Source organism: Microcaecilia unicolor, chromosome 13 (genome assembly GCF_901765095.1).
Source record: "Microcaecilia unicolor chromosome 13, aMicUni1.1, whole genome shotgun sequence".
In the NCBI taxonomy this organism is placed as follows: domain Eukaryota; kingdom Metazoa; phylum Chordata; class Amphibia; order Gymnophiona; family Siphonopidae; genus Microcaecilia; species Microcaecilia unicolor.
Genome location: NC_044043.1, coordinates 98,355,659 through 98,381,491, shown reverse-complemented (window position 1 = coordinate 98,381,491; position 25,833 = coordinate 98,355,659). Strand labels below are relative to the sequence as shown.

The following is a 25,833-nucleotide window of genomic DNA, read 5'->3' as shown; positions in this document are numbered from 1 at the left end:
GTGCGCAGAAGCCTGCGCGGCCACATTGGTGATCTGCAAGGGCCAACTTCTACATGGAATGTTGCTAGTGGAATCTCAAATAGTAGCAACAGTGGAGGAGTGGCCTAGTGGTTAGGGTGGTGGACTTTGGTCCTGGGGAACTGAGGAACTGAGTTGGATTCCCACTTCAGGCACAGGCAGCTCCTTGTGACTCTGGGCAAGTCACTTAACCCTCCATTGCCCCATGTAAGCCGCATTGAGCCTGCCATGAGTGGGAAAGTGCGGGGTACAAATGTAACAAAAAAATAAATAAATAAATAAAATATGTGTGGCTGCAAAGCCTGATCTTTAAAGAAGACTTGAATCTTGTAAGGGAAGGTCCCTTATGTAACGGTGCAGGTAATTGATTCTGTTAGATTGGAGCAATGCAACTAAACATTGTGGTTACTTCAGACATAATCAAGTCTAAATATCTGGAAAGCGGGAACTTTCAGCAGCGTAGAATTTGTGGAGCATAGTGTTCTTGTTGGCTGATTAGGGAATAAGCATTCTTAAGAGATATGGAGGTGTATTTTCAAAGCACTTAGTAACTTACAGAACTTTGTAAGTCTATCAGGCTTATTTTCGAAAGAGAAGGGCGCCCATCTTTCGACACAAATCGGGAGATGGGCGTACTTCTACCAGGGTTGCCCAAATCGGCATAATCGAAAGCTGATTTTGGGCGTCCTCAACTGCTTTCTGTTGCGTGGACGACAAAAGTTCACGAGGATGTGTTGGAAGCGTAGCGAAGGCGGGACTGGGGCATGCATAACACATGGGCATCCTCAACCGATAATGGAAAAAAGAAGGGCGTCCCTGACAAGCACTTGGGCGACTTTACGTGGTCCATTTTTTGTTACGACCAAGCCGTGAAAAGGTGCCCGAACTGACCAGATGACTACCGGAGGGAATCGGGGATGACCTCCCTTTACTCCCCCAGTGGTCACCAACCCCCTCCCACCCTAACCCCCCCCCCCCCCCCATTTTAAATATTTTTTGCCAGCCTCAAATGTCATACCCAGCTCCACGACAGCAGTATGCAGGTCCCTGGAGCAGTTTTAGTGGGTGCAGTGCACTTCAGGCAGGCGGACCCAGGCCCATCCCCCAACTACCTGTTACAATTGTGGTGGTAAATGTGAGCCCTTCAAAACGCATCCGAAACCCACTGTACCCACATGTAGGGGCCCCCCTTCACCCCTTATGGCTATGGTAGTGTTTTAGGTAGTGGGTTTGGGGGGCTCAGCACCCAAGGTAAGGGAGCTATGCACCTGGGAGCAATTTGTGAAGTCCACTGCAGTGCTCCCTAGGGTGCCCGGTTGGTGTCCTGGCATGTCAGGGGGACCAGTGCACTACGAATGTTGGCTCCTCCCACAACCAAATGACTTGGATTTGGTCGTTTCTGAGATGGGTGTCCTCGGTTTCTATTATCGCTGAAAATCCCTGCCATTAACCCATCCCCATTCCTTCTTACTGCATCCCGTCTAAGTCGCCTTTGTAGACCTACCTCCCCCACCCTCCTCCGCACTCTCCTGCTCCTCCTACTATCTGCAGGTGACATCAGTCCCAATCCAGGTCCCCCACACCTGTCCTCGTCCTACCCACACAACCGATCCCGGAATGCCTCCAATCTCATCTCTATTCCCCTCCTCCCCCTTCTTCCCTCCCCTTCTTGTGTGCCCTATGGAATGCCCGCTCAGTCTGCAATAAACTCTCCTTCACCCATGATCTCTTCATCTCCCGTTCCCTTCAACTGCTCACCTTAACCAAAACCTGGCTCATCCCCGACGACTCTGCCTCAATCGCGGCCCTATGCCATGGAGGTTACCTTTTCTCCCACACTCCCCGCTCAGCTGGTCGCGGAGGAGGCGTTGGGTTTCTACTTTCGCCCTCCTGTAGTTTTCAACCCCTCCTCCTGCCGCAGTCTCACTGCTTCTCATCCTTTGAAGCTCATGCCATCCGGCTATTCTACCCGATGCCACTAAGAGTTGAAGTCATTTACCGCCCCCCCCCCCTGATAAGTCCCTCTCTTCCTTCCTTACCGACTTCGATGCTTGGCTCTCCGTCTTTCTTGAACCCTCATCTCCATCCCTCATTCTTGGTGATTTTAACATACATGCTGACAACCCATCTGACTCCTGTGCTTCTCAATTCCTCACTCTAACATCCTCCTTCAACCTCCAGCTATGTTCTACCACCCCTACTTACCAATCTGGCCATTGTCTCGACCTCGTCCTCTCCTCTACCTGCTCACCTTCCAATTTCTGCGCCTCAGCTCTTCCTCTCTCTGTTCATCACCTAATCACACTCACACTTCGTCACCCTCCCCCTCAACCTCGCCCAACACTAACCACTGCTTTCAGGAATCTCCAGGCCATTGACCCTCCCACCCTGTCCTCTAATATCTCTAACCTCCTCCCATCCATCGCATCTTCCGAGTCTGTCGACAAGGCTGTCTCTGCTTACAATGCCATTCTCTCCTCTGCTCTGGATACCCTGGCACCATCTGTCTCCCGTCCCACTAAGCGTACTAATCCCCAGCCCTGGATGACCCCTTGCATCCGTTACCTTCGCTCTTGCTACAGATCTGCCGAACGCCTTTGGAGGAAATCTCGCACCCATACCGACTTCATTCACTACAAATTCATGCTATCCTCCTTCCAGTCCTCCCTTTTCCTTGCCAAACAGGACTATTATACCCATTTGACTAATTTTCTCAGCTCCGACCCTCGTCATCTCTTCACCACCCTTAACTCCCTCCTTAAAGTGCCATTAAGTCTATCACCAACTAGTCTGCCTGTATGCAAGTGGTTATCATCTTTGAAGACAGCACTGATGTTAATGCTTAACAACAACTAAGGGGCTTGTGCAGTGGCGTAGGAAGGGGGGCGGGCGGGAGGGGCGGTCCGCCGCGGGTGCACGCGCTCGGGGGGTGCCGGCCCCCTGGTTCCCTGCTCTCTCTGCCCCGGAACAGGTTACTTCCTGTTCCGGGGCAGAGAGAGCAGGGAACCAGCGGGACCGACGCAGCTCCGAGTGACGTGCACTCGGGGCGGATCGGCCCTCCCGCAGGTAAGAATGCGGTCCGGGGGGGGGGGGGGGGGCGCCGCAGAGGGGGGGGGGGGGGGGGGTTCGCGCAGCGGCGACCCGCCCCGGGTGTCATTAGCCCTCGCTACGGCACTGGGCTTGTGAGTGAGAACTGATCCTCACCAATCTGCTGAGCAAGTCAGTAAACAGCAAAGGAGAACTGTGTCTATGTTTACTGTGGAAGGGAGAAGGCAGTGAACTTTGTATATAGTTGACTATTCATTAAATGCAAATTATTCATTGTACTTCATTAATTGATGGGACAATAAAGAGTTTATGGTTCATTTAACATCATTGGTGTGGAAGTTATGTAAAGGACTGAAAGTCCGGTGTTGTGCTTGTGTCGGCCTGCCAGGTTATTATACCTGAGCCTGGCCCTGGTCCTAAACCAAGAAATAAATTACCTGCTCTTTTCCCACCATCCTAGGCTTACAGCCACCTAGATGTGCAGAAAAGAAGGGTATTCAGACTTAATTGACTTTCACAATTCAACACTCGGATCAATAGCATTCCGCTGTAGATGAATGTATGCCTCATTCTGCTTCTTTTATATTGGTTGGTTGTATTTATTGTTATTGTTTAGGCTTTTACCTGTTTTTTTGGGATACTTTGGAAAGGTGGAGTCCGAGTTTTCTTCAGACTGAGCTAACTCTATGTTTATTAAAAACTTGTCGTCATGGCTCTGCCGTGGCTCCAGCTCCGACCCCGACAGATTTACCAAGGCAGCCTGTGTGATGGCGTTCCTCCTGACGTCCTACGCCTGCGCACACCCTCTAGGGCATTGGATAGAGGGCTAGTGGTGGGATGCTGGGAAGGTGCGTCGGGGCATCATCACGGCGCTGAGCACTTTTAAAGGAGTTTAGTCTCACCTTGTGTGTCTTCGCAACTGGTGTCTCCTGGTTCCTGCTTGCCAAGTCCACTCCAAGTGAGGCTTCGCCAACAACTTGTACAGGGGCATCAACACCTCCTTTCTTCTACTGGTTATATCCCTCTCTATGCAGCCTAGCATCCTTCTGGCCACGGCCAATGCCTTGTCGCACTGTTTCGTCACCTTTATGTTAAACTCTACAGCAGATACAGTTTAACTTAAAATTTTGTTAACAGCATAACAATGTAAAAATTGCCAAATAATAAATGAGGTAAACTTAAGAGCAGCAAATTAAAACCTAATAATAAGGACTACCATGAAACAGGATCAAAATATACACATTTAACAGCACTGAAATTCAAATAACAGATGCAATACAATGTAAGCATAATAACGATGGAGTATCTAATAAGCACACAATTACTACATTCAAATAACATTGCTATGATACTAGGAAAGGTATGGAAAACAGGTGTGAGGATGTTATAATGCCGTTGTATCGCTCCATGGTGCGACTGCACCTTGAGTATTGTGTTCAATTCTGGTCGCCGCATCTCAAGAAAGATATAGTAGAATTGGAAAAGGTGCAGCGAAGGGCGACTAAAATGATAGCGGGGATGGGACGACTTCCCTATTAAGAAAGATTAAGGAGGCTAGGGCTATTCAGCTTGGAGAAGAGATGGCTGAGGGGAGACATGATAGAGGTATATAAAATAATGAGTGGAGTGGAACAGGTGGATGTGAAACGTCTGTTCACGCTTTCCAAAAATACTAGGACTAGGGGGCATGCGATGAAACTACAGTGTAGTGAATTTAAAACAAATTGGAGAAAATATTTCTTCACCCAACGCATAATTAAACTCTGGAATTTGTTGCCAGAGAACATGGTGAAGGCGGTTAGCTTAGCAGAGTTTAAAAAGGGATTAGATGGTTTCCAAAAGGACAAGTCCATAAACCACTACTAAATGGACTTGGGAAAAATCCACAATTTCAGGAATAATATGTATAGAATGTTTGTACGTTTGGGAAGCTCGCCAGGTGCCCTTGGCCTGGATTGGCTGCTGTCGTGGACAGGATGCTGGGCTCAGTGGACCCTTGGTCTTTTCCCAGTGTGGCATTACTTATGTACTTATATACAATACATAGTAACATAGTATGTGACAGCAGAAAAAGACCTATACGGTCAATCCAGTCTGCCCAACAAGATACTCATATCCGCTACTTTATATGATTACCTGACCTTGATTTGTATCTACCATTTTCAGGGCACAGACCGTAGAAGTCTGCCCTGCCTCCCACCACCCAATCTCCGCTAAGCTTCTGAGGATCCATTCCTTCCAAACAGGACTCCTTTAGGTTTATCCCATGCATTTTTGAATTCCGTTACCATTTTCATCTCCACCACCTCCCGCGGGAGGGCATTCCAAGTATCCACCACTCTCTGAGGGGCCAAAGGCAGATATATAGATGGGGATAAGATGTGTGGTACAGAGTCAGTTGAGATAAATAAATGGGTGGCTAAACTCAAGGCAAGTTCTTTGTGCAGTTAATCAAGATATAAGGAACTAGTGTAAGTTACAGTGTGTGTAGCAAGCTAGTCCAGGTGCAGAATGAGTGTATAGTCTCCCTATGTATTAACGGCATGGGAGAAGAGCCAGGCTTTCACCTGCTTCCTGAAGTAGAGGTATTCTCAAGTTATACGTAGCCCCTCTGGGAGGAAATTCCAGAGCGTGGGGGCTACTCCTGAAAAGGATCACTAGTGGGTATCACATTGTACAATTTCTATTGATGGAGTTACAGATAGTGATGACCCTTGAGAGGACTTTAGAGGTCTCAAAGGTATGTAAATGGCTAACTTAATATTTAAGTACTCTGGCGTCTTTTTACCAAGCTGCAATAAAAAGGGCCCCACACGATCAGCGGGGATCGTTTATGCCTTGCCCTGAGGCCCTTTTTTACTTAGCTTAGCAGAGTTCAAAAAAAGGTTTGGAAGGCTTCCTAAAGGAAAAGTCCATAGACCGTTAATAAATGGACTTGGGGAAAATCCACTATTTCTGGGATAAGCAGTATGGAACGTTTTGTACATTTTTGGGATCTTGCCGGGTACCATAGAGCGATACAAAGGCATTATAACATCCTCATTTTTGTTTTCCATTCTTTTCCTAATCCTATATAATACAACGCACCTCCAACATTCTGAAGCTGACTGCATGGCTGAGGCATTCCTGCTGTCTGTATCCATCTCCTGAATTGACATCACCTACTTCCGGGTTCGTCACAAGCAGAAGTGACCAACCACATGAGGTTTCTCGGCTTCAGAATGTTGGAGGTGCATTCTATTAAATAGTATTGGTCAGTTCCTTGAAGCACAGCCAGAGCTCAGCGTCCTGCACAGTAACGCTCAGACACCAGAGAGAGAGGGGGGGGGGGGGGGGGGCTGACACCAGAGAGAGGGAGGGAGGGGGGCCTGACACCAGAGAGGGGAGGGGGGAGGTATCTCTGTCACACACACATTCTCTCTCACACTCTCTCTCACAGTCAATGTCTTTCTCTCTCTCACTCTCACGCACTCTATGTCTCACACTGTATCACATTCACTCTCTGTGTCACACAGTAACTTACACACTCTTGGTCTCATACACTCAGTCTCACAGAGAGTCTGTGTCTCAGACACACTCTCTCTCTTGCACACACTGTATCTGTGTGAAACACACTCTCTCTCTCTCACACTGTGTCTCACATACGCACTTGCACACACTCTCATTCTCACACACACACACACACACACACACACACACACACACACACACACACACACACACACACACACACACACACACACACTTTCTCATTCACTCTCTCTCTCACACACAGTCAGTTTCACATACACTCTCTCAAACATACACACTCCGAAGAAAACCTTGCTAGTGCCCGTTTCATTTGTGTCAAACGGGTCTTTTTTACTAGTAATACCTAACATTCTATTTGCTTTCTTAGCCACAGCAGCACACTGAGCAGAAGGTTTCAACGTTATCATCAACGACGACACCTAGATCCCTTTCTTGGTCCCTGACTCCTAACGTGGAACCTTGCATGATGTAGCTATAATTCGGGTTCCTCTTTCCCACATTCATCACTTTGCACTTGCTCACATTAAACGTCATCTGCCATTTAGCCGCCCAGTCTCCCAGTCTCATAAGGTCCTCTTGTAATTTTTCACAATCCTCCCGCGATTTAACGACTTTGAATAACTTTGTGTCATCGGCAAATTTAATTATCTCACTATCTCTAGGTCATTTATAAATATGTTAAAAAGCAGCAGTGTCAGCACAGACCCCTGGGGAACCCCAATAACTACCCTTCTCCATTGAGAATACTGACCATTTAACCTAACCCTACTCTCTGTTTTCTATCTTTTAACCAGTTTTTAATTCACAATAGAACACTACCTCCTATCCCATGACTCTCCAATTTCCTCTGGAGTCTTTCATGAGGTACTTTTTCAAACGCCGTCTGAAAATCCAGATTCACAATATCAACCGGCTCCCCTTTATCCACATGTTTGTTCACCCCTTCAAAGAAATGTAATAGATTGGTGAGGCAAAATTTCCCTTCACTAAATCCATGTTGGCTTTGTCTCATTAATCCATGCTTTTGAATATACTCTGTAATTTTGTTCTTAATAATAGTTTCTACCATTTTACCTGGCACCGACGCCAGACTCACCGGTATATAATTTCCCAGGTCTCCTCTGGAACCTTTTTTAAAAATCGGCATTACATTGGCCACCCTCCAATCTTCCGGTACCATGCTCAATTTTAATGATAAATTACATATTACTAACAATAGCTCCGCAAGCTCATTGTTCAGTTCCATCAGTACTCTGGGATGAATACCATCCGGTCCAGGAGATTTGCTACTCTTCAGTTTGTAGAACTGCCCATTACATCCTCCAGGTTTACAGAGAATTTATTAAGTTTCTCCGACTCGTCAGCTTCAAATACCATTTCTGGCACCGATATCCCACCCAAATCTTCCTTTGTGAAGACCGAAGCAAAGAATTCATTTAATATCTCCGCTACAGCTTTGTCTTTCCTGATCGCCCCTTTTACTCTTCGGTCATCTAGCGGTCCAACTGATTCTTTTGCCGGCTTCCTGCTTTTAATATACCTAAAAAAAAGTTTTACTATGTGTTTTTGCTTCCAACGCAATCTTTTTTTTTTCGAAGTCCCTCTTAGCTTTCCTTATCAGCGCTTTGCATTTGACTTGACATTCCTTATACCATTTCTTATTATTTTCAGTCGGTTCCTTCTATTTTCTGAAGGATTTTCTTTTAGCTCTAATAGCTTCCTTCACCTCACTATTTAACCACGCTGGCTGTCGTTTGGTCTTCCGTCCTCCTTTTTTAATAAGCGGAATATATTTGGCCTGGGCTTCCAGGATGGTGTTTTTGAACAGCATCCACGCCTGATGTAAATTTTTGACCCTCGCAGTCGCTCCTCTGAGTTTTCTTTTTACCGTTCTTCTCATTTTATCATAGTCTCCTTTTTTAAAGTTAAACGTTAACGTTAAAGTTAAACGCTAACGTATTTGATTTCCTATGTATACTTACTTCAAAGCTAATATCAAATCTGATCATATTATGATCACTGTTATCAAGCGGCCCCAGCACCATTACCTCGCGCACCAGATCATGCACACCACTAAAGACTAGATCTAGAAATTTTCCTTCTCTTGTCTGCTCCTGTACCAGCTGCTCCATAAAGCTGTCCTTGATTTCATCAAGGAATTTTGCCTCCCTAGCGTTCCCCGATGTTACATTTACCCAGTCAATATCGGGGTAATTGAAATCACCCATTATGATTGTGTTGCCCAGTTTGTTTGCATCTCTAATTTCCTTTAACATTTCTGCATCCGTCTGTTCATCTTGGCTAGGCAGACGGTAGTACACTCCTATCACTATCCTTTTCCCCTTTACACATGGAATTTCAATCCACAGTGATTCCAAGAAGTGTTTTGTTTCCTGCAGAATTTTCAATCTATTTGATTCAAGGCTCCCCTCCACCAATTCGATCCACCCTATCGCTACAATATAATTTGTGCCCCGGTATGACAGTGTCCCACTGGTTATCCTCCTTCCACCAGGTCTCAGAGATGCCTATTGTATCTAATTTTTTGTTTAGTGCAATATATTCTAACTCTCCCATCTTATTTCTTAGGCTCCTGGCATTCGCATATAGACATTTCAAACTATGTTCCTATTTACATCATGCTTAGTACTTGACAGTATTAATTTGCAATCTTTTTTGTCTGATTTTTATTTTAATTTAAGGACACCTGATCTACTACGGTCTCTTTTGCAACCTCACTATCAGGATACCCTATCGTCTTCGCTTTGGTGATATCTTTGAAAGATACCTTATCCCGAACCATGCGCTTTTGAGCGACAGAGAGAGGGTGTCACAGTATGGGAGCAGGTGTGCAGCCTACTTGTGGTCTACGTGCATCTGTCACGAATGTTTAGGGTTACCATATTTGCGGAGACAAAAATAAAAATGGTTGCCACCTTTGCTAAAGAAATAGTTAATCGTTGCAGATGTGTAAATGGCTTTTACTTAACGAACACACATCAAACAGTGAGTGACTTACAGTACAGGAGTAGACAATAATCCATTTTCAAAAACTTCTGGATTTGAGTTTGATAGTCTGAGCCCAAGCGTTCTTATCAGAACAGCGGATCTCTCTCAACAACTTTGGCTGGCTTCTGAGAGGCCCTTTTACTAAGCCATGCAAGCGTCTACGCGTGTCCAACGTGCGCCAAAATGGAGTTACCGCTCGGCTACCGCGTGGATCTTGCGGTAATTTCATTTTTGGTCCTGTGTCCGATATGCGCATCTGAAAAATAATTTTTATTTTCAGATGTACGTATTGGACGTGCGCCAAGTGGCATTTGACACATGTAGGTCATTACCGCCCGGTTACCGCATGACACTTTACCGCTAGGTCAATGGCTGGCGGTAAGGTCTCAGACCCAAAATGGACACGCGGCAGTTTTCATTTTGCACCCATTTGCGGCAAAAATTTTTAAAAAGGCATTTTTTTTGCAGGTGTGCTGAAAAATAATTCTGCGTGCGCCCAAAACATGTGTCTACGCTACCACAGGCCATTCTTCAGCACACCTTAGTAAAAGGACCCCTGAGAAACGTCTTTGCATGACGTATGTTTAAAATTGTGCTGCAGTAACGAAAATCCTTTTGACAGATTCAAAAAGACATCAGCAATCTTTCTCGCTCTTTATTTATTTATTAGGATTTATTTACCGCCTTTTTGAAGGAATTCACTCAAGGCGGTGGACAGCAAGAATAAGTCAAACATAAGCAATAGACAAATACAGCAGTAAAGATATTAAAAAAACAATACAAAGTATGGCATAGTTACTACTTACAATGTCAACACAATACGTAATAGAACATTTTAATTGACAGCATGGGGTGGCAGACAGGCCGGAGATGGTTTCTCTCATTATGTGTGTAGGGGTGTTGTTCATAGACAGACACATAAAAGAAAAAAGAGGATATTTTCCTAAAAATTAAAAAAAAAAAAAACCTGGAGGAAATATCTGAAGAAGTTCAAAAGGAGGACATGTATGGTAACCCTAAGAATGTCGGACTTCTCTGTTTGTGCTGGACTGTGCAGTTGTAGGGATTTGAGGTTATAACCATTTCTTCTCTTCTTGACCCATTACAATCTGGTTTTCGCCCTCTCCACTCAACTGAAACTGCGCTTACTAAAGTCTCCAATGACCTATTACTGGCTAAATCCAGAGGTCAATATTCCATCCTCATTCTTCTTGATCTTTCCGCTGCTTTTGACACTGTCGATCACAGCATACTTCTCGATATCCTGTCCTCACTTGGATTCCAGGGCTCTGTCCTTTCCTGGTTCTCTTCCTACCTCTCCCTCCGCACCTTTAGTGTTCACTCTGGTGGATCCTCTTCTACTTCTATCCCTCTGCCTGTCGGTGTACCTCAGGGTTCTGTTCTTGGTCCCCTCCTCTTTTCTATCTACACTTCTTCCCTTGGTTCATTAATCTCATCCCATGGCTTTTCCTACCACCTCTATGCTGATGACTCCCAAATCTACCTTTCTACCCCTGATATCTCACCTTGCATCCAAACCAAAGTTTCAGCGTGCTTGTCTGACATTGCTGCCTGGATGTCTCAACGCCACCTGAAATTAAATATGACCAAAACCGAGCTTCTCATTTTCCCCCCCAAACCCACCTCCCCGCTCCCCCCGTTTTCTATTTCTGTTGATGGCTCTCTCATTCTCCCTGTCTCCTCAGCTCGAAACCTTGGGGTCATCTTTGACTCTTCTCTCTCCTTCTCTGCTCATATCCAGCAGACCGCCAAGACCTGTCGTTTCTTTCTTTACAACATCCGTAAAATCCGCCCCTTTCTTTCCGAGCACTCTACCAAAACCCTCATCCACACCCTTGTCACCTCTCGTTTAGACTACTGCAATCTGCTTCTTGCTGGCCTCCCACTTAGTCACCTCTCCCCTCTCCAGTCGGTTCAAAACTCTGCTGCCCGTCTCATCTTCCGCCAGGGTCGCTTTACTCATACTACCCCTCTCCTCAAGACCCTTCACTGGCTCCCTATCCGTTTTCGCATCCTGTTCAAACTTCTTCTACTAACCTATAAATGTATTCACTCTGCTGCTCCCCAGTATCTCTCCACACTCGTCCTTCCCTACACCCCTTCCCGTGCACTCCGCTCCATGGATAAATCCTTCTTATCTGTTCCCTTCTCCACTACTGCCAACTCCAGACTTCGCGCCTTCTATCTCGCTGCACCCTACGCCTGGAATAAACTTCCTGAGCCCCTACGTCTTGCCCCATCCTTGGCCACCTTTAAATCTAGACTGAAAACCCACCTCTTTAACATTGCTTTTGACTCGTAACCACTTGTAACCACTCGCCTCCACCTACCCTCCTCTCTTCCTTCCCGTTCACATTAATTGATTTGATTTGCTTACTTTATTTATTTTTTGTCTATTAGATTGTAAGCTCTTTGAGCAGGGACTGTCTTTCTTCTATGTTTGTACAGCGCTGCGTATGCCTTGTAGCGCTATAGAAATGCTAAATAGTAGTAGTAGTAGTAGTAGTTCTCTCTGCCGCCTCTTAGCCTAAAGATTCTTAACCTGCTTTGTGGTTCTGTTTTCAGAGAAAGAGAAGGATCCAAAGTACTGGAGGGACCAAGCCCAAAAAACCCTGCAAAATGCCCTGAGGCTCCAGAAACTGAACACCAACGTAGCCAAAAATGTTATCATTTTCCTGGGAGATGGTAAGTGCTTAACCTGTTTTACCCCGTCCCTTGGGCCTTTTCCCCTCAGTGCCACTCTCAGGGCCACTCTGACCCTTGAAGACTGCAAACACCTTAAGCTTCCTGGGTACCGCTGATGATTATCGATCTCTTCCATTGGTTTAAAATCTCCTCAAAAACTCCTGTGTGTGTGCCCAGCAGAGCCGGTCTGTGGGGGATGTGGAAGGATGAGGGGCTATGTGCAGAGACTCGTTATGAGGCCTCATTTGCATATGGCACTGGGAGTTGAAAAGCAGGGCCATAAAGTGGGGTCATGTGTGAAAAACAGTCATTCATGAGTAGGGTCGGCCCTGGTCAGCCTTGATGAGCAGATGGTGCTGGTAGCAAGGAGAGAGCTTGGCGCTGGGCGGGAGGGTGAGTCCGGGGGTGAGAGACTCTGTCTGTCTGCTATATCACGAGAGAAGCTGGGATCCATAACAACTGTCCTTTTTATTTCCCTAAACAACAGAACTGTTCACACACAGGCAACTCCCAGATCCCGTAACATTACTTTACCATGTGTTCCCTCCCCCAAACCCAGTACCTCCTGCTGTTCCAAGTTTGGTGCTGCTCTTGTTACAGAGAATCACAGTTTACTTCATGGCATTTCCTTTGAGTTCCTAAAATATTAGCAACATGTGAAGTTGAGATGTTGTTATCAGAGCAGGTAGCCTAGAAGAATCTGTGTGAGTTGAGTAGACTAGTGGTGACCCTTGATAGCACCTGGGTGTTATTTGCTCAGCCCCTTCCCTCTAGTGATCAAGGTCTCCAGGGTGGAAGGTGGAGGGTGAATCCTGACAGGCTTCGGCGCTGGTCCAGATTCCTTGCTGTGCAGTTACAACTTGGGTTGTTCTGTAGGAATGGTGACTTCATTTCTGGACTGGTACTGAGTTGATGAAATACTGATGTAAGAAACTTCTCTCCATTATGTTCCAACCCTTCCACACCTCTTCAGCACCTTATCCTCCATCAGTCTTTACCCCTGCTCATCCCACAAGTCTCTCTCTCCCCCACTCAGCTTATCCCCACCAGTCTCTCTGTCTCTCTCTCTTTCTCTCTCTCTGGAGGCTCTGTGCTGAGGTAGCCCTGACTGATGGACTTTGAAGGTTCTGTGCTGAGGTAGCTTTCATCCGAAGCCTATGTGGTGAGGTATCCCTGGCTGCTGGAGGCTGGAGAGATATATGATAGAGGTCTATAAAATAATGAGTGGAGTGGAACGGGTAGACGTGAATCGCTTGTTTACTCTTTCCAAAAATACTAGGACTAGGGGGCACGCAATGAAGCTACAAAGTAGTAAATTTAAAACAAATTGGAGAAAATTTTTCTTCGCTCAACGTGTAATTAAACTCTGGAATTCGTTGCCAGAGAATATAGTAAAAGCAGTTAGCGGAGTTTTAAAAAGGTTTGGATAGCTTCCTAAAAGAAAAGTCCATAAGCCATTATTAAGATGGACTTGGGGAAAATCCACTGCTTATTTCTAGAATAAGCAACATAAAATGTATTGTACTGTTTTGGGATCTTGCTAGGTAACCTGGATTGACCACTGTTGGAAACAGGATGTTGGGCTTGATGGACCTTCGGTCTATCCCAGTATGGCAATACTTATGTACTTATGGTCTTATGAGTCTCTGTGATGAAGTATTCCTGGCTACTGAAGGCTGATGGCTCTGTGCTGAGTTAGCCCTGGCTGCTGGAGACTCTGTGGAGAGGTAGCCCTGGCTGCTGAAGGCTGGAAGCTCTGTGATGAGGCAGGGATGACTACTGTATTTCGCAGTGGACTCCAGTTGACTAGTGGCCTAGTCTCCAAAGAGTTGATCTGCAGCTGATGGGAATGTGACTGGGCAGCTGCCAGGAGGCTGCAAGGCAGATGGGAGGGGAAGCCACAGTGATCGCCTGCAGCAGGCAGAGGAGCGAGATAGAGCACACTGAGAAAATCTGTGTCTGTCAGGAGAGGGGAGAGATTAAAAGCAGCGAGGTCCTTAGGCTGGTGGCAGGCTGTGCTGCATAGGCAACATGTACCGTTAAAGTGTCCTGTTGCAATAGAGTAGATGGTTCGTGGCTACCGTGGGATGGTTCAGTTGGATTTGCAGAAATGATCCAAGTGACAAGAATCTGCCAAAGCTTGTCCTGTACTTCAGGCATCTCACTCTGTTCGGTCAGTGTGGATTCAACGTTTCATCCAATGCAGCATGCGCAGAGAATTCCCAGAACTGGCAAACACATCCCGCATATGGGGAGTGTAATCAAGGGTCCTGCGCTAGCTGCGGCGGCCATTTTTACTGCTGTGGGTAAAAAGGCTGAAAAAAGACACGACCATGTGGTAGGATTGCTGTTACCACATGACAATGCAGCAGGGTCGCCAAGAGACTGGGCTGGGCCTGGGCAAGGCCGCCCCTGGGCCCCCCCGAGGTCGCCGCCACCGGGCCGGGGCCCCTGCATTGAAATCACAGCGCCTCTCACCTCTGTGTGAAAGCTCTGCAGGCAGCAGGGCAGCAGATCGCCTCCCTTCGGCCCTCCTTCCCTCCTTGTGTCCCGCCCTCACAGAAGTTACGTCAGACGAAGGCGGGACACAGGGAGGGAAGGAGGTCCGAAGGGAGGTGATCTGCTGCCTGCAGCGCTTTCACATGGAGGTGAGAGGCGCTTTGATTTCAATGCAGGGGCCCCGGCCCGGTGGCAGACAGTCGACGACAGAGGGCGAGTAGGACTGCAGCACTGGGCCCCCCCTTGGAAGCTCGGGCCCGGGGAATTTTGTCCCCCCTTCCCCCCTCTCGGCAGCTATGCCATGCATGGGGGGGGGGGGGGGAGAAGCACTTGGGGCTCCTGTGCTAACCCGTCGGTAACTGGGTAGCACGTGATGCTGCCCGATGATCACCGGATAACCCCGCTGCGTAAATATTTTTTGGAATGTTTCCGCTAGCGCTGAAAATGCCGCGTTCTGGCAGTGTAACTACCACCAGTGCCTGTGTGGGCCGGTGGTAACTCCAGATTGGTGCGCGGTAATCCCGCTGTGGACGTACCGTCGCTCAGTAAAAGGGCCCATGAATATCAAGCCCTGTAGCACGAACTCCCCTCAGCAGCTGAGAAGTTGCTGCTATGTCGGACAACTCGTAGCTATTTTGTGAACATTGGCCAAAATATACATTCTTGTAATTTTGAAAGCGTTAAAATATTCAAACTGTGTTTTCACTGCTTCACAAATTTGCCACTGCACTGATGATGATTTTGAATGTTCAGCTGGAATTCCCACATTTGATGGTCTAAAGTACCTTTAAGGCAGAGGCGTAGCTAGGTGGGTCGCCAGGGCAGCGGCCGCTCCCCCAAACGAACTTCTGACGGCAATAGCGCCTATTTCTCACGCGATCTGTTGCATTTAAAATATGCCCCGGTGCGTTGACTGTCCTCTTCTCTGCTCCCCCACGCCCTCAACCTGGCTATGCTTCTGCTTTTTAGGTGTAATAATATTAGGAGTTGGATTTTGTACTCGAGTCCTGCAGCTGGTTTTGAATATCGCACTGGCTGGAACGATTCAGGTAATATTAGAGCAGTGCTTCTCAAACTGTAGGTCGCGACCATCGATGGAGCTGCAACTTGGGCATACAGTTCAGGTAGGACCGGGGCAATGGGGGTGTCGGGCAGCGGCCGGGTGGGGGGCCCAGGCCACTCTCAGTCTGTGGCTTTTTTCCTCCATATTTTAATTTTTGAAAAATCAGTGCAGAACGAGATTCATACCACAGAATTTATTGATTGGATGTTCTAAATGATCTGTAAGGCAGTCCATTATTGGTTGAAGTGGTTCTTACAGTGATCCAGTGAGATTAAGGGCAACTGAGGTGCTTTTCCTGCCCATTTGAGTTTTGCTTTGAAAACAGTGTTAGTTGGGTTGAAATGATTCTTCCCACTGGGGTTTTGTGTGTTCACATGGATGTGGAAAAGCACATTCTTTCCATTTGGTGAGCGTTCAGTCATGCCTTCACGTAGAGAAGGACCCTATTACTCATTTCCCACCAGGACCCTGAATGTGATATGTCAGTGGTCAGTTCCGGATGAGTTCATCTGGCTTTACCCCTTGTTCCCTTCACACTGGAACTCGAGGGTCCTTGTGGAGTTTGATCTCCAGTCTCCCAGTGATGGATGATTGTAACAGTCTTCTTTCTAGTCTTCTAAGGATCTCTGTTAATGCTTTACCGAGAGTTCAGATGCTGCCACAGACTTTCCACGGGCTGAAGTTTTTTGCAAACACATTTCTCTTGCTCTGCTGGAATTGCATTGACTCCTTGCTGGTTGGAGAGCAAAGCTTTTGTTTCAAACACTTTGTAGGGCAGTGTTGTCACCTTCACACCAAAAGAAGCAGAGAGGGGCATCAACTCGGAATTTTATTGATCAGACCCCAACACGGTTTGTGTTTCGGTGAAGCTGCTTGCCTCAGGGGTTTTTCAATGATCAAAAAATGCAAAGGTGTCAAACACTGCAGCCCCCAACTCCCACAACATGTCCAGCCCAGGGGCGTAGCCAGACAACAGATTTTGGGTGGGCCTAGGCAAGAAGTGGGTGAGCACCAAGTGTTCTCTCCAAACCCCCCAACCACCACCAAAACATATACGTATCTTAGCTGGCAGGAAATGCTTATTTCCACCTTGGCAGTCTGCAGCAGGCATACGCTGAAAACTGAGCACGCACAGGTGCCAGTATCGTGGAGAGTAGCATTTTCATTACCATCGGGGGGGAAGTCTTCAGCTGGCGGAGCTTGAGATCCCCTCCAGCTACCGCTAAACGTGTGGTACTATTGGGTGTGCCTGAGTTCTAAGTGGGTGGGCTGCGGCCCACCCAGGCCCGCCTGTGGCTACGCCACTGGTCCAGCCACCCACCAGTCGCTGTCTACCCTCATATCTAGGATCGCTGTAGCTTCAGCTTCCTTCTCCTTCCCCCGCCACTGCTGCAGTGCTTGCAGCTTACATTTTCGGGACGCCCAGCAGCGATTCACAGAGGTACTCTGGATCCTTCCTTCTGCCCTCTCTGATGCAACTTCCTGTTTAGGGAGGGCCAGACGCAGCAGAGAGAAGGATCCGGAGTACCTCTGTGAATTGCTGCTGGGCATCCCAAAAATGTAAGCTGCAAGCACTGGCAGAGGAAGGAGAAGGAACTCCAGGCTCCGCCCTTTCTGCCTCGCCTCACCCCATGCTTGGAACAAACTCCCTGAGCCCATAAGCCAGGCCCCCTCCCTGCCCATCTTTAAATCCTTGCTCAAAGCCCACCTCTTCAAGGTCGCCTTCGGCACCTAACCACTATACCGCTATTCAGGAAATCTAGACTACCCCAACTTGACATTTCGTCCTTTAGATTGTAAGCTCCTTTGAGCAGGGACTGTCCTTCTTTGTTAATTTGTACAGCGCTGCGTAACCCTAGTAGCGCTCTAGAAATGTTAAGTAGTAGTAAGGAAGCTGAAGCTACAGCTGCAGTGATTCTGGACATGATTGCTTCCGGTCATCCCAAAAATGTAAGGTGCAAGCACTACAGCAGCGGCAGGGGAAGTATTCTAGACTAGATTCTGGGTGGGCCTCGGGCAAAGGTGGGTGGGCCTGGGCCCACCCTTGGCTACGCCCCTGGAATAAATGTGGAGTTGGCTGTGCCCCACTCCAGTGACACATAGGCTAATGTTAATACCCTTCTAGGACAGCTCAGACTGTATGAAATTGCCTTTGGGATGGGAGCCATAAGTACGTAAGTGTTGCCATACTGGGACAGACCAAAGGTCCATCAAGCCCAGCATCCTGTTTCCAACAGTGGCCAATCCAGGTCACAAATACCTGGCAAGATCCCAAAATAGTACAAAACATTTTATACTGCTTATTCCAGAAATAGTGGATTTTCCCCAAGTCCAAGTTAATAATGGTCTATGGACTTTTCCTTCAGGAAGCCGCGCAAATCTTTTTAAAACTCTGCTAATCTCACCGCCTTTACCACATTCTCCGGCAACGAATTCCAGAGTTTAATTACACATTGAGTGAAGAAGCTGACAAGGAGCGGTCAAAGAGAGCACCAGGCAGAACTCCAACATGGAAATGTATGGAAGAGCCTTCCAATATTATCAGTTATGCGTGTGAACAAGAGGCAATTTGAGAGTTTCTGTGGGGGAAGACAGTATCACACAAGTTTTCAGAGCTCCTTTAATTAAAGACAAGGAGACAGGCCTTGTGCTATGTTTAATGAGACAAGCGTACTGAATTTCACAAGAGGAGCTGTTGGTGCTCCATGGAGACCCTTCGCCATCTGTGGCATCTTCATGCACTAATGTTCTGCCCAGCTGTTTATGCAGTGTTCAGTAATTGTATTTAGAAAACAGATTCTCTTTGGGCCGGGGTATGTTTTATTGCACCAAGACAAGAATTATCTGAGACTGATTGATTTTATTTATTGGGATTTATTAACCAACTTTATGAACAGATTCACCCAAGGCGGTGTATAGCAGGTCCAGTTTAACATAAAACTTACAATTTTATCAACATAATAATAGTAAAAATGACCAAATATAAACATAAATACAGGAAGGGAGTCTTTTTCACTAAGCCGAGGTAGCACTTTTAGCTCGCGGTAGAAATCAACTGGTGGTAAATGCTAACGTACATGGAATTATAATGGGTGTCTCAGCATTTTCTGCCAGCTGATTTCTACTGCTAAAAACCCTATCGCAGCTTAGTAATAGACACCCTTAAATGAGGTAAACTGGACATGTGGAGGGGCATTTTCAAATGGGGACGCCATCGCTAAGGACGCCCATCTCTGAGGACGGTGTGGCGAAGGGGCGGGGCCATCTGTATTTTTGAATGAGATGGGCATCCATCTTTCGTTTGGAAAATACGGTTGGAGCCTCAACCTAAATGCTGAGATCGCCGGATTTAAAGATGGGCGCCCTTGGTTTTCCCCCATAATGGAAACCGATGGCGCCCATCTCAAAAACAAACCAATCCAAGGCATTTGGTCGTGGGAGGGACCAGGATTCGTAGTGCACTGGTCCCCCTCACATGCCAGGGCACCAACCCTAGGGGTCACTACAGTGGACTTGGCAAATTGGTCCCAGGTGCATAGCTCCCTTACCTTGGGTGCTGAGCCCCCCCAAACCCTACTACCCACCACTACCATAGCCCTAAGGGGTGAAGGGGGCACCTACATGTGGGTACAGTGGGTTTCGGGTGGGTTTAGAAGGGCTCCCATTTTCCACCACAAGTGTAACAGGTGGGGGGGAGGGGGGATGGGCCTGGGTCCGCCTGCCTGAAGTGCACTGCACCCACTAAAACTGCTCCAGGGACCTGTATACTGCTGTGATGGACCTGAGTATGACATTTGAGGCTGGCAAAAAATGTTTTTAAAGTGGATTTTTGAGGGTGGGAGGGGGGCTTAATGACCACTGGGGGAGTCAGGGGAGGTCATCCCTGATTCCCTCTGGTGGTCATCTGGGCAGTTTGGCACTTTTTTGTGACTTGGACCTAAAAAAAAAAGGGACCAAATTTTCGGCAGGGACACCCATTTTTTTTCCATTATTGGCCGAAGCCGGCCATCTCTTAACCACGCCCCGGCACGCCTTCGCTACCGTTCCGACATGCCCACAGGAACTTCGGCTGTCCTGGTGATGGAAAGCAGTTGGGGACGCCCAAAAATCGACTTTCGATTATGCTGGTTCTGGCGCTCCTGAGAGAAGGGCGCCCATCTCCCGAAAGATGGGCGCCCTTCTCTTTCGAAAATGAGCTGGATGATGTCAGTACAATACAAACAATACCATAAGAGACATCATGGAAGAATATTCAAATAACTTAGATATTATACGAAGTGAGCATAATACCAACGAAACACCTAATAACCAAAGCAATAGAACATTCAAATAACAGAAGATTGACTCTAATGCTTTTTTACGTAGCTGAGGGGGCCGTGCAGATCTATAGATGGGGACAAGAAGACGTCTGAGCTTTGGAGAACACATGTGGTCTTCAAAGCTTGTGAACAACCACTTCTTTGGATAATCTTTATTCTGGGCGCCCCTGTTCAGTCCCTTTCAGCATCCCCCCAGTGCACAGATGCTTCTAGTCCTGAGAGCTGAAAAGAAACTGAATTGTGGGAACAGAGACAGTGGCTTTGACTTGGGGAAAACTGAACCAGGTTAACACGCTTCTCAACTCAGTCCTCCCTATCACTGTCAGGCTCTTAGGCCCAAGGTATGGAAAGAGATCTCCATAGAAACATGACGGCAGATAAGAGTCAAATGGCCCATCCAGTCTGCCCAGTCTCCTCCTTTCCCTGAGAGATCCCACGTGCGTGTCCCATGCGTCCTTAAATTCAGACACAGTCCAAGTCTCCACCACCTCCACCGGGAGGCCATTCTACGCATCCACCACCCTTTCGGTGAAAGAGTATTTTCTTACATTCCTCCTAAGACTATTTCCTCTTAACTTCATCCTACGCCCTCTCATTCCAGAGATTTCCTTCATTTGAATAGGGCTCACTTCCTGTATATTAATGCCATAGAAGTATTTAAACTTCTCTATCATATCCCATCTCTCCCGCCTTTCTTCCAAAGTATACATGTTGAGGTCTATAAGTCTATTCCCATACTCTTTACGACAGAGACCACTGATCAATTTTGTAGCCACCTCTGGACCGACTCAGGGTTCATTTGGGTCCTACCTCCTATTTCATACAGAACTCTCCGGCTTTTCAGTCTTTTCTGCTCTCTCTCTCTCTCACTGAGGATGGGATCAGATGTCCCCATTGATCTCTCTCTCTGTTACTCTTTAGGGCACTGTATGACTCAGGGAACAGCTATGTGCTAAGCTGGCAACCCCTAATTCTTCTTCTTACGGTATAGGAACAGGCCTCTCTATGCCTGTAACTATATCCTGTGAAACCTGCAACAAAACCTTTACACTTCCCTGTGCAGTATTTAATTTTGGAAAGAAACCCGAAACATTCAGGATCATCACCCTGAAATCTCTCTCCTGATTAAGTACATAAGTACATAAGCACTGCCACGCTGGGAAAAGACCAAAGGTCCATCAAGCCCAGCACTCTGTCTCCGACAGTGGCCAATCCAGGCCCCAAGAACCTGGCAAAAACCCAAAATTTAATAATGATCAATGGACTTTTCCTTCAGGAATCTGTCCAGACCCCCTTTAAACTCAGCAAGGCCAGCTGCTGTCACTACCTTCTCCGGCAATGAGTTCCATAGTCTAACTACGCGCTGAGTAAAGAAAAACTTTCTCCGATTTGTTTTAAACCTACCACAATCTAATTTCATCTTGTGTCCCCTGGTTCTATTATTGTTAGAAAGTGTAAACAAATGCTTCACATCTGTCCGCTCTACCCCACTCATTATTTTGTAGACCTCTATCATATCGCCCCTCTGTGACCTTTTCTCCAGGCTAAAGAGTCCTAGCCGTCTTAACCTCTCCTCATAGGGTAGTCGTCCCATCCCTTTTATCATTTTTGTCGCCCTTCTCTGCACCTTCTCCAATTCCTTTATATCTTTTTTTGAGATGAGGCGTCCAGAACTGAACACAATACTCTAGGTGTGGTCGCACCATGGAGCGATATAACGGCATAATAACATCCTCATGCTTGTTTTCCATCCCTTTTCTAATAATACTGTTAGAATATCAATGAAATGCTTTGATGTCCCCATGCATACCCTCACCCTCCCACTCTGTCAGACTGTCAAAGTAATGCTTTGATGTTTCTCTTATATATACTATCTGCTACCACATTTGCTTATTTCCGATCTGACGAAGAAGGGCAACCTTCGAAAGCTAATCAAGAAATGTATTAAGTTATGTCCAATAAAAAAGGTATCATCTTATTTTCTTTTCCATGTTTTATTTTGTTTGATTTCTATTGATAACCTAATAATACTCAACATTCTGTTTGCCTTCTTAGCCGCCACAGCACATTGAGCTGAAGATTTCAACGTCCTATCCACGATGACTCCCAGATCCCTTTCTTGGTCCTAACTCCTAAAGCGGAACCTTGCATGACATAGCTGTAATTTGGGTTCCTCCTTCCCACATGCATCACTTTGCACTTGTCAACGTTGAACTTCATCTGCCATTTGGATGCCCAATCCCCCAGTCTCATGAGGTCTTTTTGCAATCTTTCACACTCCTCCTGTGACGAGATGACCCTGGATAACTTTGTGTCATCTGCGAATTTAATTACCTCACTAGTTACTTCCACCTCAAAGTCATTTATAAATATGTTAAAAACCCACGGTCTCAGCACAGACCCCTGAGGGACCCCACTAACTACCCTTCTCCATCGAGAATAATGACCATTCAACCCTGCTCTCTGCTTCCTATCTTTTAACCAGCTTTTAATCCATAATAATACGCTGCCTCCGATCCCATGACTCTCCAGTTTCCTTTGGAGTCTTTCATGAGGCACTTTGTCAAACGTCTTCTGAAAATCTAGATACACAATATCCACCGGCTCCCCTTTGCCCACATGTTTGTTCACCCCCTCGAATAAAATGCAGTAGATTTGTGAGGCAAGACTTCCCTTCACTAAATCCGTGCTGACTTTGTCTCATCAGCCCATGTTTTTGTATGTGCTCTGTAATTTTATTCTTAATAATTGCCTCCACCATTTTTCCCATTATCAGAGCGGAGGAGTAGCCTAGTGGTTAGTGCAGTGGACTTTGATCCTGGGGAACTGTATCGGGCAATCAAGCCATTGTGACATCACTGATGAGGTTGGCTCTTATTGGTGGAATGAGTGGAGGAGTAGCCTAGTGGTTAGTGCAGGGAACTTTGATCCTGGGGAACTGTCGATTCCCACTGCAGCTCCTTGTGACTCTGGGCAAGTCACTTAACCCTCCACTGCCCCTGGTACAAAATAAATACCTGAATATATGTAAACCGCTTTGAATGTAGTTGCAAAAACCTCAGAAGGGCAGTATATCAAGTCCCATTTCCCTTCCCCCTACACATTGAAACTTCACCCTCCATCTCAAACAGCCCCAAACCTATGACCTTGCACTTTTTCTTTCAATTTATTTTAATTACCAGACTCTTGAGAGCTCTTTGAACTTTGTTCTGTCGTCCTCTGTTTTTTTTCTGCAGTGTCCATCCTTCTGAGGAGTTTTGCGTTATCAGCAAAATGACAAACCACCTCTACCAGGCCCCGCTCCAATATCACTTCTAAAAATATTGAGCAGAGCTGGACTCGGGCAAAAGGAGACCACAAGAGCCCTGTGCCAAGAGACCTCTAAAGAGAGACACCGACTGAGGGGCTGTGAACTCACAGGCGGAAAGCCCTAGTCGGTCGCCTAGCCCTCCTCCTTTGCAACTGCATTTCCTGAATGGCACAATGAGCTAGCTTCTCATCTTCCCTGGGTGCAGACCTGATCTGCATTTTAAATAGTGCTGCCTGCTTTATTTTCATTTAGAGCTAACAAAGTACTCGACACTATTCAATATAAACAGAGCAGGCGTTGGTTAGTTCGGCATAGTAAGGCATTCGATCAGAAGGGAGTAGGGTGGCTGCAGGAGATGGACGGATACTGCTGCTCCCTGTTCTGTTAGGTTGAGTAGTCCTGAGACTGAGACACTGGGCCAGGGCCAGTGTTCGACATGCTGGGACATGTGGAAGAGAGTCCTGAAACCTTCCTCAGTTTCAAGCAGGCTTGGGGCTCCTCTGGCAAGGGGTCTAAGGGGGGGTAGACCCCCAGGAACTCCAGCCCTGCATGAGCTTCATCCTCTCAGTTCCTGTTTCAGCTCAGGAGAGCGCTCTGGAGCCAGCTGTTCAGGGATCAAATTCCCCCAGCTGTGCCCAGTTCTGAGAAAGAAGAGGTTGAAAAGCTTTCCATCCTTCCTTGCATCCTCGGCAGCTGCAAGTATAATCCAGCTCTTAGCCTCTGGCAGAGCCACCACAGTGAATGATGCTTCTCATGGCTTTCGCTTGGGTTTCTGTGTTCTTCAGCCTGGCAGTTTCTTATCATTTCCTTTTATGGGGGGCAGTTTCTTCAAAACTTATGGGGGAGGGGCAGTTTCTTCACATGGGGGGGTTCTTCACCTTTTTATAGGGGTGCAGTTTCTTCATCACTTCCTTTTGTGGGGGGCAGTTTCTTCAAAATTTTTATGGGGGGGCAGCTTTCACATGGTGGTTTCTTCACCCTTTTATAGGGGTACAGTTTTTTAATCATGTCCTTTTGTGGGGGAAGGGCAGTTTCTTTACCCTTTTATGGGGCATTCTTCATCACTTCCTTTTATTAGGGAAGGGCACTTTCTTCACATGGGGGGGGGGGAGTTCTTCACCGTTTTATAGGGGTGCAGTTTCTTCACCATTTCCTTTTATGGGGGGCATAAAGAAGGTTTCTTCACAACTTCCTTATATGGGGGGCGGGCAGTTTCTTCATCGCTTCCTTTTTACAGGAGGGGGCAGTATATCTCTCCTCCCTACTTTTCTTTCAACTGTTCTTCTTCCTCCCCGTCTCTTCCCCTTCCTTCTCCTCTTTCCTCTTGCTTCCCCCCCATCTTTTCCCTTCTGCTCCTTTCACCCTCCCCTTCCCTAGCACACTTTGTCTCTCTCTCTTTTCCTCCTACCTCCTGGCACAGACTCTTCCTCTGTTTCTCTCTTCACTGGCAGACACTGTGTGACTGAACCAACACCAAGGTTCAGGTTAGGGTTAGGGTTAGGGTTACCATATGACTCCTGAAAAAGGAGGACGGATTGAGCCAGCCGGGTTTTACTTCCATTGCTTTCAGCAATGGAAGTAAAACCCGGCTGGCTCAATCCGTCCTCCTTTTTCTGGAGCCATATGGTTGGCACTGCAAATATTGTAGAACAGCAGTTAAAGAGAACAAGCTGAACTGCTACAGATTCCTACACAGAACCTATATATTTTTATCTTTATTTTAGTTACAGATATTTGATATATCAGACTGGGTGAGAAGCAGAGTGGTTTACAATCCATTAACAGAATCCCTCACCTGAGTTATTCATCTCTCTCCTCTTCAATCTGTACAAAATTCTGCTGCACGACTAATATTCCGCCAGTGTCGTTATGCTCATATTAGCCCTCTCCTCAAGTCACTTCACTGGCTTCCTATCCGTTTCCGCATACAGTTCAACCTCCTCTTATTGACCTATAAGTGCATTCACTCTGCAGCTCCTCAGTACCTCTCCACTCTCATCTCTCCCTACATTCCTCCCCGGGAACTCCGTTCACTGGGTAAATCTCTCTTATCTGCAACCTTCTCCTCCACTGCTAACTCCAGACTCTGTTCCTTTTATCTTGCTGCACCATATGCTTGGAATAGACTTCCTGAGCTGGTACGTCAAGCTCCATCTCTGGCTGTCTTCAAATCTAAGCTAAAAGCCCACCTTTTTGATGCTGCTTTTAACTCCTAACCCTTATTCACTTGTTCAGAACCCTTATTTTATCATCTTCACTTTAATATTCCCTTATCTCTTGTTTGTCCTGTTTGTCTGTCCTAATTAGATTGTAAGCTCTGTCGAGCAGGG

General features: G+C 46.8%; 1 protein-coding gene across 1 annotated transcript in view; it reads left to right on the top strand.

Moving 5' to 3' along the window:
• LOC115482572 (alkaline phosphatase-like) overlaps positions 1 to 25,833 on the top strand; it is a 144,135-nt gene that overhangs the window by 40,234 nt on the left and 78,068 nt on the right. Inside the window, exon 3 of the mRNA XM_030222463.1 lies at positions 12,193 to 12,312. Within this exon, the coding sequence (XP_030078323.1) occupies positions 12,193 to 12,312 (120 nt within the window). The remainder of the gene's footprint in view (positions 1 to 12,192; positions 12,313 to 25,833) is intronic.